At 61.5% G+C, this 15,029-nt stretch overlaps 4 protein-coding genes across 4 annotated transcripts; 2 read left to right on the top strand and 2 right to left on the bottom strand.

Moving 5' to 3' along the window:
• Window positions 1-432: 432 nt before the first annotated feature.
• On the bottom strand, window positions 433-2,507 carry EHS24_003871 (uncharacterized protein; the record flags this gene model as incomplete). The annotated part of the gene is made up of 3 exons (XM_028619508.1): window positions 433-1,630; window positions 1,789-1,915; window positions 2,060-2,507. 3 exons carry the CDS (start codon window positions 2,505-2,507, stop codon window positions 433-435), a joined length of 1,773 nt encoding a protein of 590 aa, XP_028472081.1.
• A 3,343-nt stretch (window positions 2,508-5,850) lies between these two features.
• On the top strand, window positions 5,851-6,969 carry EHS24_003870 (uncharacterized protein; the record flags this gene model as incomplete). Its single annotated transcript, XM_028619507.1, has 1 exon — window positions 5,851-6,969. One exon carries the CDS (start codon window positions 5,851-5,853, stop codon window positions 6,967-6,969), a length of 1,119 nt encoding a protein of 372 aa, XP_028472080.1.
• A 2,976-nt stretch (window positions 6,970-9,945) lies between these two features.
• Window positions 9,946-11,365, top strand: EHS24_003869 (uncharacterized protein; the record flags this gene model as incomplete). Its single annotated transcript, XM_028619506.1, has 2 exons — window positions 9,946-10,747; window positions 10,872-11,365. The coding sequence occupies 2 exons, from the start codon at window positions 9,946-9,948 to the stop codon at window positions 11,363-11,365; spliced, it is 1,296 nt and encodes a 431-aa protein (XP_028472079.1).
• A 1,861-nt stretch (window positions 11,366-13,226) lies between these two features.
• On the bottom strand, window positions 13,227-14,897 carry EHS24_003868 (uncharacterized protein; the record flags this gene model as incomplete). The annotated part of the gene is made up of 3 exons (XM_028619505.1): window positions 13,227-13,956; window positions 14,086-14,563; window positions 14,801-14,897. The coding sequence occupies 3 exons, from the start codon at window positions 14,895-14,897 to the stop codon at window positions 13,227-13,229; spliced, it is 1,305 nt and encodes a 434-aa protein (XP_028472078.1).
• Window positions 14,898-15,029: the final 132 nt, after the last annotated feature.

Genomic DNA, 15,029 nt, shown 5'->3' with positions numbered 1-15,029 from the left:
CACCATTTGCACGTCGGCGACGGCGGGGGGGGGTGTTGGGTGCGATGATGGAGGCTCGGGGGGCCTGAAGCACACCTTTCATGGGCGTGTCCATTTACTCCTGCGCGTGCAGAGGCCCGTTTGTTGGACGGGGGGGACACCATTGATCGGTGCGCACAGCGACACCAGCATCGTCGGGGCACATCTTAGTCCAGCCACTGTCCATCCCGTCCGTCCTTTCGCCCGCCTGGTTCATAAAATGCAATATGTGCTGCTGCTGCATGCGTACACTATCCTACAGATGGGTATGGCAGCCGTTGAGGCCGGTTCCGGGGTGTTGATTAAGTATGGGGGTTTGGGTGTAGGGTGTAGGGTTGGTTGAGGGGGGGCCGGTGTATGCCCCGTGCTTCTTCTGATATGTCTCTCTGTCTCTGTCTTTCTTGTCTTGTCTCATCAGAGGCCGTCTTCACGCAGCCGCAGCATCAGTCCGCCGTAAAACCTCGCCAGGTCAAACTTTTCGCGGACAATCTTGACTGCGGGGCGCGGGGCGGCGGCGTCGGTGGAGGAGCTCTTGCTCGTGCTCGTCCCCGTGCTCGTCGCTGCCATTTCGCGCTTGGCGTCGCGGTACTGGTGTGTGGGCTCTTGCTCCTTCTTGTCTCCTGGGAACAGGTCGCCGACCCAGTCGACAAGCGCGCCGACAGTGGCCAGGTCCCACGACGACTCGCGCTTGCCTGTTCCGGGCACGGGGGCCATGGCGCGGGCCGTGGCGAGGTCTTTGTCGTGCTGGACCTGCTGGAGCTGCGGGTCCGACATGCCGCCCGCGCCGCCCGTCTCGAGGCCGACCTCGGACTCCCAGTTCCACCCGCCGGGCATGGCCGCGTCTGGCCGGCCCGTGCTCGCGGCGCGCATCGCGGCGGCTTGCGGCCACAGACCGCCCTCGCCGCGCAGGTCCCAGTGGTGGCAGCCGTCGACGACACCCATAAACTCGCCCCACTTGGACGACGCGACGGACACGAGGCCGTCGTTGCCCTGGTACATGTCTCCGGACGGGGTCTCCAGTGCAGGGTATCCGCGCTCGGCGGCCGAGTCGAGCACCAGCTTGGGGAACCACAAGGGGTGGAGGACAGACATTTTCGAGACACGTCCTGCGACAGACATGTATTTCACGTTGGGGTCGTCTGGGGTCGCCGGGTTGAACTCGTCCCGGAGATACGACGTGCGGAGACAGTTGTATGCGGGCGTGTCAAAGATGCTGAGGAGGTAGTTTGTGAGGGCCGATGTGAACGAAGAGATGGCGTCTTGCTCCTTTTGCGAGTTGGCGGTGCGGGGGTCCAGACGGGCGAGGATGGGTGATTTGAGCGAGAACGGAAGTTCGGGCGACACGCTCGCCAGGTCGGCGCCATCAGACTTCAATGTGGCTCCCACGCCAATGTTGGCCGCACACCAGTCCATGAATGGCGACCCGCGGTGCGGGGTGGCAATGGTCGTGAGCGACAGCGGCGTGTACTCTGTCGGGCGAATGTTGGAGATCAAGTGACGGCAGTCGAGGCCACCCATGCTGTGTGCCACAAAGTTGACGCCGACTCCCTTGGGAAGGTAGTCTTTGAGGAACTTGTGCATCTGGTCGGCGCGCTCCTGGATGGAGCCGGTGCTGGAAGAGTCAGCAAATGACGGAAGGACGGGGTTGAATGCGCAACGGAGACGGTCCCAGGCACTGCCACAACAAAACAAAACACAACGGCCGCCCGCGCAGGCCGAATTCGAAAAAAAAGCGCCGACACCCAACCTCCGTCATCCAGGAAGACTCACCCTTTGACGCCGACGACGACGACCTTTGCACCCATGCGGCGCAGCACCTCGAGGACGGATGCCCAGTAGTGCAGCTTGAGCGACGGGAACAGCGGGATCGGAGTGGCGGTGGAGAAGCCGTAGAGACCTGGGTGGACGTGTCAGTGTGTTGTTCTGTTCCGTCTAAAGCGAGCGCCACGTTGCCACCCGAATACATGGGGGGAGGTGGCACGGATCCCCCATGGCTGGCCCCACGAAGCACATGGTGGAGGTGGTCGTGTCCTAGACTTACCGTGGCAGAGAACGACAATCTCCTTGGGCGCCTGCATGGCTCCGGGGAGGAACGCGCGCGGGTCGTTCATGAGACGGTAGATCTCGTCGTGGCCCTCGTCGGGACGAGGGCGCGGGGGAAGTGACAGCGGGAGGTTGGATGGCGGCAGGCTAATGTCTGGGGTGGAGAGGTATGGCGAGGCGAGTGCGGACGTGATGGCGGCGGCCGACGCAGGCCTGTCTTGAGCCGCCGTCGCTGCTGCGACCTTCTGGTACTGCTCCTCGGGGAGCATCATCTGCGCAACGCTCGGAGCGGCGAGGGCACGAAGGCGCGGGGCGTAGACGAGCCTCGCTGCGCGCTCCTGTGCTGCCTTGCGGCGTGCGGCAAGCATGGGAGCGGTGTCGACCCACCACTGGATCACGCAGCGAGCCAGCTGGATGTAGCGGAGCGGCGAGAGGGCGGCGGGCATGGTGTGGGGATGGGGTGAGGAGAGGTGGTAGCGGTTGTAAAGTGTGTGCGTTGTGCGTGTGTGTGTGTTGTGTGTTGTGTGTGTAACGGGCGACCAGCTCGATGAACCAGAGCTGGTGCCCCGAAGAGTGCTATGCTGAAGGAATGACGAGTGAGTGGGTGGCGATGTGGGTGGGAGAGAGAGAAGAGACGAGAGATGGGAGGGACGATGTTGATATTGTGTGTGTGTTGATGGAACGTGTGCCATGTGATCACCATATGCGCTCAACACCGTCCACCCCACACGTTCGCCAGTGCCGGCCAGTGCGGGCATTCAACAGTTGATTACATCGGGAATGATCGGGATAATTAGGACATGGACGTGGGGTATTAGGAATGCATTAGGAACCATTAGAACGTAACGGTGGCTCCACTCGCATTCCACTGGGGAGTTAGGGAAACCGCGCAAAAGGGACCGCGTTACGTAATGCATTGTCTCGCACTGCAATTTGGGTGGCAAAATGCAAATGCCATTGAATGTGGATGCTAATAATGATGATGATGATGACGCGGGCAGAGCATGCTCCGGGCCGTCATTTGCTGTCTCTCTCATGTCTGATGTCATATGGGGTTAGGTATGATGGTATGGTACAGCCCCAACACTGCCCGTCTCCATGACTCTGGCAGCTCGATCACCATGTCGTCGGTCGCTTACGCTCGCTCGCTCGCTTGGGTGGCGGCTCCTGAAGGAAGCGTGCAACTATACCCCCAAACGTGCTCTGTCTGGGTGTTTTGTGTCCGCCGCCCCACCACACACACGTCACAGACGCGCAGTCGCAGTCACGGGCAGACCCGCGAGCCCGTGAGAGGGGAGTTTTGCTGGTGCCACTGGCCACTGGCCACTGGGCCAGTGCCAGCTGCATATGCATCCAGCGTGCAGCCGAGGTCCCATTGTCGCCGCCATACTCATAGGACGGTATCCGGGGGATGGGTGATCACGTGACGCTCGCCTGTGGTCTGTGGCCACCGGTGTGTGGGTGTCCCATTTGTTACAGAATTCCAGATCTAAAGAGGTTCCAGACAACAAAGGTCATGTACATGGAAGAGTGTGTGCTGTGTGCATGCATGCATGAAACATGCCCCCCTTCTCCTCTCTCTGTAGATCTTAGAGTGCTCACGCACCGAAGCCTCGTACAGGCCCGGGCAAAGTGTGGGTCTTGCTTCAGACTTTAGGAAGCTTCAGAGATCAGAGACGAGTCAGACACACACCCCTGCCCACTGCCATATTGTCAGACCGGTGCACTGCATAGCTGCATCGCCACACACGACGTTGTTGCTCTTGTTGCCCAGTCGCAGTGCTGTCTAGCTAGCGATCTAGTGGGTGGGGCCGTCACCAACACCGGCGACCCGCCACCGGCCACTCGTCACGGCCGTCACGGCCGTCACGGCCCCGCCCACCGCGACAGGCTGCCCACCGGCCACCGGCTGCCCCACCGCGGTGCCATATGGCGACTGCGCGGGGCTGAGCGTCCCCCATGGCCCCATGTCCACTTTGCCTCAGCCTTTAGGAGGGGTTGTTCGGTCAAGAGACACTCCGTACAGTCCGAGGCGTCGTCCGCAAAGAGCCGACTGAGCTGCTGCTGCTGCTGCTGCTCGTCAAAGGGCGAGAGAGTCAAGGACGTGGGAGGGAACAAGCAGATACACTCTAGGCCTCGTACAGGCCGAGTGCAAAGGCCCCACCTCTTGATCCTGCTGCGCTTCGGAGGGTGAGATGAGAGGGAACAAGCATACCGACAAGACTACGCACACGCCACCTGTTAAAGTGCATAATCCGCGCAGCCAGCGGTGAGAGTGCGTGTGCATCTGCTCGGACTGAACCATTCACTCATGTCCCAGAGCAGCGTCTATTAATGGCATGTCCTTGTGCTTGGCCCTTGTGCACATCCAGGACACACACACGCCATACCCGCGACCCAGGCCTGCATTCAGCGCCGGGTACATTGATGATGATGGCGCACGGGCAACGAGCGAGGGCCTGCGGGGGTTCTGGTGCAGGACGAGGAAGGCGTACTGCAATGGGAGAGGGATGTTAGTAGTTAGTCCGCGCGTCTGTACAACCAGCCACCCGGGCAGTCCTAACGGAAAGGCTGGCGCGGTGGGAGCAGGCGGAATGGGGCAGAGGGGGGAGCTTGGCCGGTGTGCGCTTGCGCGCTGGACCGTCTGTGCTGTGTGTATACTCTGTGCGTATGTGTTTGTTCTCTAGCGCTTGTGTGCTTGAGAACGGTGGGATATGAAAAGTGCAGCGAGCAGTGTGCGCCTGTGGTGACACACCCATGGACAAGGTGTGTCTATGGGAACACCATGCACATGGTTTGGTGCCTCTCTCACCCAGGAGTATGGGTAAAAAGGCAAACGACGCGAGAGTGCACAGGGTGCAAGAGAGAACAGTAATGCACATAAGGTTTGTCCGAACGCGCGCGTAGACGCGGCGGGGGGGAGAGAGGGCACGAACGCGGGTACAGTGAAAACCAGGAGAGAGGCAAAAACAGCGAGAGGCACACCCAACGCACCCGAAGCCAATGTCCTAAAAGGCAGGAGAGGTTTAAAAACGCGCGCGCGGGTCCTGCCTCAGCCGATCAGCCCAGAGGCCAGAGGAGAGAGGGAGCTCTGGGTGTAGGAGAAAATGTGTCTCTCCTTACGGAGGAACACTGAGGGAAGGAACACACAAGAGACACATGAAAGAGTCATTTCGGGGAAAAGAAAAAAAAACTTGCTGCAGCGACCAGTGCGTTGCATGCGTCGTGCCCACCATTTGCATGGAGCACCATGCACATGCACCCTCAAAGCAACAAGAGGGGCCGTCACCCTCATCTGGACACCCACCGCCGGTGTATGGCCCCCAGCTGGCGGCACTGGAGGAGAACAAGAGAGCGAGACTTGACGCGCGCTGTTTTCCATTGTGCCTGAGTCACCACGTCCCATCAACCGCACCCAAAAGGGTCCCCCCTGGAGGGTCCATGCCCCCTTTTGTGCACCCAGCGGGCAACGGGCAACAGGCAGCGAGCACCGTGCACCCACCACCACCACCACCACCCCCGGGCCTCTGTCTCTCTCTCTGTCTCTCTGTCTCTCTCTCTCTCTATCTCCATCCATCCTCTCCATCCTCCTCAACCCCCTCCCCCACATCCCGGATTCCACAAGGCCAGGCGCCTTCTACATATATCCAGCTCCCAAACCTCCTCGCAAGTCGAGTCATCCCCCCACCCTCTTCTTCCCGCCACTCATTCCTTGTCGAGCAGGTCTCGTCCAAGCAGTACCAACCCCCACCCACACGGTCCACCACCAACACACACACCCTAAGCACAATGCTCTTCCTCGGCCTCGCCCTCCTTGCCGCGCCGGCTCTCGCGCACATGGAGATGACCTTCCCCGCCCCCTTCCGCTCAAAGTACAACACATATGTCAGCGAGCCCAACCGCGACTACTCGATGACCAGCCCCTTGCTCGCCGACGGCTCAAACTACCCGTGCAAGGGCTACCAGAGCGACTTTACCACCGCAGAGGGCGCCTCGACGGCTACCTTTTCCCAGGGCGGCACCTACAACTTTACCGTTGTTGGCACGGCCATCCACGGCGGCGGCTCGTGCCAGGCCTCGCTCTCGTACGACGGCGGCAACACGTTCACCGTCGTCCAGTCCATCGAGGGCAACTGCCCCGTGTCGGGCTCGGGCAACTTTGACTTTACCGTCCCCTCGGACGCGCCCTCTGGCGACGCCGTGTTTGCCTGGACCTGGTTCAACAACATTGGCAACCGTGAAATGTACATGAACTGCGCGCACGTTACCATCGCGGGCTCGTCGGCCGCCAAGCGCAGCTCGGGAGCCGCGTTCTCGTCCCGCCCGGCCAACTTTATCGCCAACGTGAACAACGGATGCTCGACCGTCGCCAACATGGACGTCATCTTCCCCAGCCCCGGCCCCGACCTTCTCTCGCAGTCGACCGGTGCCACCTCGGCCCCAGAGGGTACCTGCGGCGCGGTCGGTAGCAGCAGCTCGGGATCGACCTCGTCGTCGAGCTCTGCCGCTGCCGTCGAGTCGGCCACGACCTCTGTCAACAACAACAACCTCGTTGCCACCTCTGGATCTGCCGAGGCCGCCGTTAGCGCCAGCTCTACCGACGCCGCTGCCGTCCCCACCGACACTTCCGCTGCTGCCGTCACTTCTGCCGCCGTCCCCGCAACCACCTCGTCGTCGGGCACCAAGAAGTGCAACAAGAAGCGCAAGATCAAGCGCGCCATGACCGCCGAGGCCAAGGCCAAGCGTGACGCCCTCAACATGACCGAGCGCGCTGCCGAGCCCGAGCCCGTCGCGCCCATCGCCCGCCCCAACATGCTGTACGTGTCCAAGCGCGACGCCGCCCTCAAGCGTCACGTCCGTCGCATCGGCAACAAGGAGGGCAAGCGCCGTCACGAGTTTAGCGTCTAAGCGGGGTTCCGGCAGTAGAGTGAATCTTGACGATTTACTCTAACGGGAACGGCCTGGAGCAACAGGAGCAAGGACCCGTCGGGAGAGAGAGCGAGCCGCACAAGCCAGAGCCAAGTCCGAGGCGTGCGCCCTGCTCTCCCCCCCGACCCTCCCACTCCATTCCTCCGACACCACCACCACCATCACCACCACCACCCTCATTTTTCCACATGTTTACATGGGATCCAGGCCGCTACGCGGTATCGACTGGCTCGGTACTATACGCCCCCGCGGCCTGTGCGCCCTCTTTTCCTTCTTTTGTCTATCATCTGGTCTTTCTAAATTGTATCAAAGCTGTCCGTGGCGGCCACCATGCAATTGGGTAAACTCCTCCTCCCGAAACCGCCGAAAGCGTCCTCGAGGCAGAGGCGCAGAGGTGACTGACTGACTGTACTGCACTTTGCACTTGCACCGCGCCTGCCCCAAAGCCGAGCCCCGCCTGTGGGCTGTGGGCTGTGGGCTGTGGGCTGTGGGCTGTGGGCTGTGGGCTGTGGGCTGTGGGCTGTGGGCTGTGGGCTGTGGGCTGTGGGCTGTGGGCTGTGGGACCACGCTGACGCGCCCACAGGCCACAGGTTGTGACGGCTGACAGATCGCCCGTTTGTCAGGCCGTTTCGTGCGTCCCAGCACGAAAATGTCGCACGCACACGGGGGGGCACGGAATGGGCAGGCCTACTTCGATCTGTGCTCGGCGGGCCCCAATCTCCCCGGGATCAGGGCGCGTAGAACATTGCTCATGCGCACCTCACTCACCTCACCTCACCTCACTCACTCACTCTTACCCTTACACGCAGCGCTCGCCGCCACCCCCGGTGTCGTTCCTCTACATACGTTCCTCGACGGCCAAAAGCCCCGAGAATCGTCCTGACACTCTCGTATGGTAAGCCCATATGGAGGATTTGTCCGGCTCCCCCGACGCCCCGCCCAGATGGCCAGAGGCAGAGGCCAAACACGCAGGTTGGCGTGTACACGCCCCCCCCCCCCCCCCTGTCCCCTCGCCCGTCCTATCCAGGCTTTCGGACGGAGGGACGGACGAACGCAGGAGGCTTTTCGGGGGTGAGTGTGGAGAATGCCAAGACCTTTTCGTGCCGGCCAGAAAAACCCGTCACCCCCGCACGCAGCTGCCACACCCCGTCCAGCGTACCAGCGTCCAGCTCCACGAGGCCATGAGGTCGATCGGGGTCTGACCCACGCTTGGGCTTTGGGCTGGGGTCCTAGCTAGGGGGTTTCAGACGATGGAGCGTGCATTGCAAAAGTGGGATCTCGTCATCCCGACAGAGAGACTGACAATGGGACATGGGACATGGTGAGCGAGCGAGCGAGCGAGCCAGCGGCACCCGCCGCCTGGGCTGCGTGCGTTGCCCGCACCCATGTGTGTCCCCGCGCGCGGGGCCCGGGGCCGGGAGACACGCCGTGCACCCCGTGGCCCAGTGGCCAGTGGTCGTGGTAGGCTGCCTCCAGTAGTGGTCCCAGTGCGACCAGGGAGACGTGCAGTGTCCAGTGGTGGCGCCTGTGGGGACGGGGTGAAGGTACGGCGACAGGCCGAAACGACGGCGTCGGTCGGTGACTGACGTTGCTGACGCCATGAAACTTGCGAACAAACAGCCCCGCGCAGGCGCAGCTGCTCAGCGGTTGGCAGTACGTTCTGGACCACTGGCCACTGGGGTGCGATCGGCCGCCACGCAACGGCAACGGCGCCATGCACCCTCCTCGCGGGCCGCGTCCAAGAGGTGGTGTGGTGTGGACGGTTGCGAGAGTACGAACAAAAACGTGGCCACCCGCCATGGGATGCATGTGGACGTCGTCGCCATGAGAGGGGGGTATGAGGGTATTCCACCTGGCGTCCGGGGGTTGTTACACGGTCGCCGGGTTGCAGCGGCCGCAAGCCCACAGGACATGACACACGCGACAGGCGGCGGGCCGTGCACCCCCGTGGCACCCGTGGCACCTGTGGTGGCAGCAACGTTGTGAGCAGCTCTACATTTCGCACTCGCACACCCTACGCTGGGTGAGTATCCCGTTACCCACCGTATGTGCAGACGCCGCAGGCGTCAGATGTCTGGCCTGTGGCACTGTGGGCCTCTGATCCGGCCTTTGGGACACTCGGGGCATGTGTCTTGGGCGGTTAGTTTATGCGAGACGAGACGGAGGCCGGCTGTGTGGCTCTCAGTTTATGCGAAAGACAAGGAGCCAGGAGAACGGTGTATGGCCCGATGGCGAGGGATACGGAATTGTAAATCCCGAGAAGGAATCAGGCCTCGGCATGGTGCTGCTTCCAGAGGTATAAAGAGTGGTTACGCAGACGTGCCCGCACATTATGTTGTTGGCCCTGTGTGCCACCTTGAAGCTGCCTGTTCTGCCACTCTCCCACGGTCACACCCACCGACCTGCCCTTTTTCACTTTCCCACGGGTGACATTATGCTTGTCGCATTCAATTGTTCTGTGGTTGCCTGGCGCGTTTTTCGGGTGTGCCTGCGGGTCGCGTCTGCGCGTGTGGTGGTGGTGGTGGCCGGTGGGTGGGTGGGTCTTGTTGTTGGGGGGCAGTGAACACAAGGTCATGTTTTGCATCGCCCTGCTGCTGGCAGATTGTTCTAGACCCTCCGCAGCAGCAATGTGTGTGTCTTGTTCTCCATCATCTTCTGAGCTATGCATGTGATTTGTACTTTTTGTGTTTCCACAGCCCCGATGCACAGCCAGAGATCCAGAGATCTCCTTCCGTCGCCTGCGTGGTCCGCGGTTTGTGCTTGGCCTTTTCCAGGGTGCATTTGAGCTTGCGCACCGCCATCAACACAATTATATCCATTCCTCTTGTCTCTCTGTCTCTCTCTCTCTTTGTCGCTCGAGACTCCATTCGTTTAAACACACTCCCTCTCTCGACACCTCACACACTCCCTCCACACACCCCTCCACCCCACCACCCCACCCACTCTCCCCCCCCGATGCGCTTCTCCGCACTCTTCGCGGCCGCCGCACTCGCCGCGTCGTCGGCCCTCGCTGCGACAACCTGTAACGGCGACGCGAGCCTCTGCACCAAGCTCTACTCCAACGTCACCTTTGTCGGCGCTCACGACTCGTACGCCGTCGGCACCGGGTCCTTTGACAACCAGGACAAGGACGTCACCGCCCAGCTGGTGAGTGCAGCGGCACGCAAACCGGAGCGTGTTTGGCCAAGACCTCCAGGCGACGTGGGCGCGCGAAACGCTAGGCCACCAGTGGCTGCGCGTTTGCAGCCACCGACCGGTCTTGTTTGGCCGAGTGCTTCTCTTGGCCGCGTAGACCAGCCCTTTGCTAACCCCGCAGAACGACGGTGTGCGCGCGCTCCAGATCCAGACGCACGACAACAACGGCACGATCCACGTCTGTCACACCTCGTGCTCGTTCCTCGACGGCGGCAGCCTCGAGTCCTACCTCACGAGCGTCGCCACCTGGATCACCGCCAACCCCAACGATGGTGCGTTTTCCTCTCCCTGCCCCCCGCTGACATCCCAGTGGTCACCCTCGTCATTGTCAACATTGACAACCTCGCGGCGACCGAGTTTGCGACCGTGTTCGAGAGCACCGGCCTCAACACCAAGTCGTACTCGCCCTCTGCGTCGTACCTGCCCGTCTCCGAGTGGCCCACCCTCGGCACCCTCATTGACAACGGCACCACCCTCGTCACGTTCATGGACAACACGGCCGACTTTTCCACCGTCCCTTACATCATTGACGAGTTTACCAACATCTGGGAGGACGCGTACGGTGAGTTTGAGCGAACGAAGGGGCGGGTGGTTCTTGGCGTCTTGGCTAGGTTGCTGGCCATCTGGACCACTGCAACCGCCAAGACTCGCCCCCTAATTCAACACACAAAGCTAACACCACTCAGACGTCACCGACCAGACCTGGGGCTGCGCCATCAACCGCACCAGCTCGTCCGTCTCGTCCAGCACGCAGATGTACATGATCAACCACTTCCTCGACTCGTACTCGACCATCCTCGGCGTGAGCATCTTCACGCCCAACACGGCCAAGCTCAACGAGACCAACGCCGCCACTGGCACCGGCTCGATCGGTTTCCACGTTGACAACTGCATCATGCTGTACGGCCGCTACCCCAACATCATCCTGCTCGACTACTACGACTCGAACGGCAACGCACCCTTTGACGCCGTGGCCACCATGAACGGCGTGTCGGCCCCGACCAACACCGTCACTGCCGGAGCCATTACCGGCGCCGCATCGTCGACGTCGTCCGGCTCGTCGGACGGCATGGTGTCGACCTCGAGCCTCAAGTCGTACGCCGCAAAGCTCCCCGCCGGCGCACTTGCCTCCGTCCTCGCGGCCGCGCTGAGCGTCGTCGTCGGTGCTGCCCTCGTTTAAAACCAGCCACAACACCAACCACCTCTACCCTCTACCTCTACCTTTATTGCATAGGGGAGGCGGCGCGCTCGACGCGTGCTGGCCTCCCACACACCCACCCAAACCAAACCTCGTACAACGTGTCCAATTGTATCCATCTCATCCCCCCCACAGCCGCACCCCTCGGCAACCGGCACCCGGCGACCCTCACCTCCCCACCGCCGCTTTTCTTTTGTCTTTTTGTCGCCTTTTCTTCGCACGCACCATAGAAATGCCTTTACACGCGCTGCAGACACTGTAGATGTCTGTCTCTGGCCTCCTCACGTTAGGGAATAAAATACAATACAAGAGGGATATCGTATGCACACACACACATCTTCCTGGTACATTGGGGTGGTGGCGGCGGTCGTGGCCGTTGGTTGTGGGTGGTTGTGGTTGTTGGTTTGGTGGTGGGTGGTACGTGGTGGTCGTTGTTGTTGTTGTGACGCGCATGTGGCGGCGATATGGTAGGTAATGTAGGTACAGTACCTTGCAGCCCAGCTATCTGGAGTCTCTTTCCGTCGGCGCATCGTGAGACGACGGACGGGGGTTGACGACGTCCTGCGGCCATGCACCGTCCACATGTCAACGAGCGCAACTTCTGTGTTACCCGTTCTTGCGCACCGACGACGACGGCGCACAGCAATTTCCATGATCCACGACTGCGCACGCACGTGCAGGAAAAAGAAAAACACCACCATCGCACCGTCACAACAATACCCATCCCTAGCCTCCCTCTTTGGCCTCTGGCTGACATGTTTTGTAGTTTGTAGTGCTTGTCGCCAAGACTCGAGACTCGAGATTCGACCAAGGCACGCACTTGCTGTACAGGACACCGTGGTGGTGGTTGAATTGAACACGCGTGTGCAGCGCGCATAGAGCCGGTCACAAGGATCGCGAGGATGGCCAGGTTGGCGAGAGAGATGGATGGCAAACATGCCCGTCCGCGGGCATGCTCACCGCCACACGGTGCGGTCTATTCACAGCACAACGACGGCGCGAGCGCGCGAGGCAGTGCTCGCGCGTGGCTATTTTGCGACCCACGCATGCCGTGCCATTTGCGCACTTGCGCATTTGCATTGGTCTCGCCGTCGTACCGCCGTCGCGACACCGAGAGGGTAGCGAGGACTGCTGCGAGCCTGCGAGCCTGCGAGGCGAGGCGACATGCGCACGTTCACGTTCACGATCCCCACCCTGTGCATCCTGCCCACCCTTTGAGCGCACGCATGCAACGCCTGAGCGTCTCATCTCGTCTGATCGCCGTCCCATATCCGACGTCAATGCTCCTGCCTCTGCACACTACGACCACCACCCGTGTTCGCTGTGCTCCTTTCCTCTGCACACCACACTCCATCCACCCCGTGCGTCCCTGCTCTGGTTCTAGACAACGCGGCTGGGGGCGCGTGCATGCTACACCGGTGGTGCCACGCTGTGGCCTATTCTATGGGTGTGGGCGGCGGGGCGCGTACAGCTGCACGGCAGCTGCACTGCAGCCGCAGTGGCGTACAGCCAGCAAGCGACAGCAAGCGACAGCTGGCCGCCCTGATGAATTCTATATGTAGAGGGGGCCGGGACGGGGAGGAAGATAAGAGAGGGGGAGGAGGGGGGTAGGAGGGAAGAGAGTCCATGAGAGTTCTTGCGCGTGTGGATACGTGTCGTTGGTATTGAGCCGTGGTGCGTGTTTGTAGATACCGGATCGTGCGGGGGAGTGAGGTCGAGGGGTGCGTTAAAACGGTGTCGGTGTGTGTGTGTGTGTGTGTGTGTATAGTAGTGTCGTTTAAGCGATGAAGGGTTGGGTGTGTGGCGGCGTAAGACCACCAGATCAGTGTACCAGTGTCCCGCTTTACATGACGACACACCCGTCCTTGTCCTTGTCACCACCGCCTGGGAGCGGCTTGCCGTCCTTCATCGCCTCGGCCTCGTGGCGGCGGTTGAGTGCTGCGGAGCCATTCATGCCGCCTGCGAGACGCTTGGCGGCGCGCTTGTCGCCGCCGTCGGCGGCGAGGCGGTACCACTTCATCGCCTGGGGCAGGTTAGCGTCGACGCCGACGCCCGTCTCGGTAAAGTAGCCCAGGGCGTACTGGGCCTTTGCGAGGCCTTGGTCGGCGGCCTTTTTGGCCCACAGGTACGCCTCGGTGTCCGACTGCGGGAGCACACCGTCGGCGCCGACGAGGTACCATGCCGTCAACGCGAAACACGCCTCGCGGTGGTTTTGCTGTGCGGCAATGTTGTAGTAGTGGATCGACAGGGCCGCGTCGATGGGGCAGCCCATCTTGCCGTACTCGTAGCACTCGCCAAGCTTGAACGCCGAGGGAGCATAGCCGAGCTCACTGGCCTGCGCCAGCAGCTCGGCGGCATAGTCAAAGTCGACAAAGACAATGTTTTCAATGCCGCGCTCGTGCAGCAGCGCCAGCTCGTGCAGTGCGTGTGGGAACTCTTCTGTAGCGTGCTCGGCACTACGCTTCAGCCACTTGACACCTTCCTTTGGTCGCTTTGACAGGCCCAGCGAGCCGTTCAGCTCGGCAGTGCCCAGGCGGTACATGGCACCAGGGTGCAGACCGACAGCGGCCTTTCTGCGGTGCAGTGTCAGCAGTTGAAATACAGGGTCATAAGCGAGCAGCCGTTGCTGCTGCTGCTGCGCAAGTAACCACGCCAGAGCGCTATGTCTGGCGCCAACTCTGCGTCTCTTGCCTGCAACTCACTTGTAGTATCCAATGGCCTTTGCGCTCTCGCGCCTGGTACCCCAGCCATGCTCGCAGCAGGTTCCGGCACGGTAGCACGCGTCCGGGTGGCCGTGCTTGGCCGCAAGCGCAAACAGGGGGAACGCCTTGTCAAAGTCCTGCTTTCCACGCGTGGTGCCGATCCCGTTCGCGTAGCAGTCGGCGAGAAAGTACTGGGCGTCCGGGTATCCGCGCGACGCGAGACGCTGCAGCAGAGACGTGGCCTCCTTGACGAGTTCGTCGCGCTTTTCAATCGTGGCGTTGGTCGCGCGGCCCACGGCCATGTCGACGGGCGTCTCGGGGTCCGTCGTAGGCACCATTGACTTTGCCGCATCGATCATGAACACTGCAAACTCAAAAATGAGCTCGGGGTCGTTTGTCTTCTTTGCGTTTTCACGGTACAGCTCGAGCGTGCGGTCCTGGCTCAGCAGCTCGGCGCTCTTTCCGGGACGCAAGTGGGCTGGGCAGTGGGTCAGCGTTGGCCGCGTAGCAGAGGGTGGGGGGAGGGCCCGCCGCATGCACGATCCAGGAGCGATGGGCACAGGCGGGCGCGTGGACTAAAGCATAAACCAGGGGGGGAAGGATCGGAGGGATCAACAAGGCAACGCGAAAGCGCGTACAATGAACCCAACGTGCCAAACGTCTTCGCCTCGACAAGTGTCCTCCCACGTTGGGGAACAAGGGAGTTGCTACTCACACTGGTCCATGAGCGGTGCTCGTGTCGAGTTGCGTGCCGAGCCGTGTCCATCGTCCATGTACACAGACTGGGTCGGGGTAGCAGCGTACTGCGCCATGTCGGGCTACTTTGGGGGGGATGTTGGCGGTAGTGGGAGAGTAAAGGCGAGGGGCGGGGGGGAGATGCCGCGCAGGTGCAGGCAGCAGCAAGATGACGAGGGAAACGAGAGTGTTGCGGGAGACACGACCTG

The sequence above is a fragment of the Apiotrichum porosum genome, assembly GCF_003942205.1.
Source record: "Apiotrichum porosum strain DSM 27194 chromosome Unknown scaffold_19, whole genome shotgun sequence".
NCBI classification, from domain to species: Eukaryota; Fungi; Basidiomycota; class Tremellomycetes; order Trichosporonales; family Trichosporonaceae; genus Apiotrichum; species Apiotrichum porosum.
The sequence above is the reverse complement of the archived record's forward strand: the minus strand, read 5'-3'. Positions and strand labels throughout refer to the sequence as shown.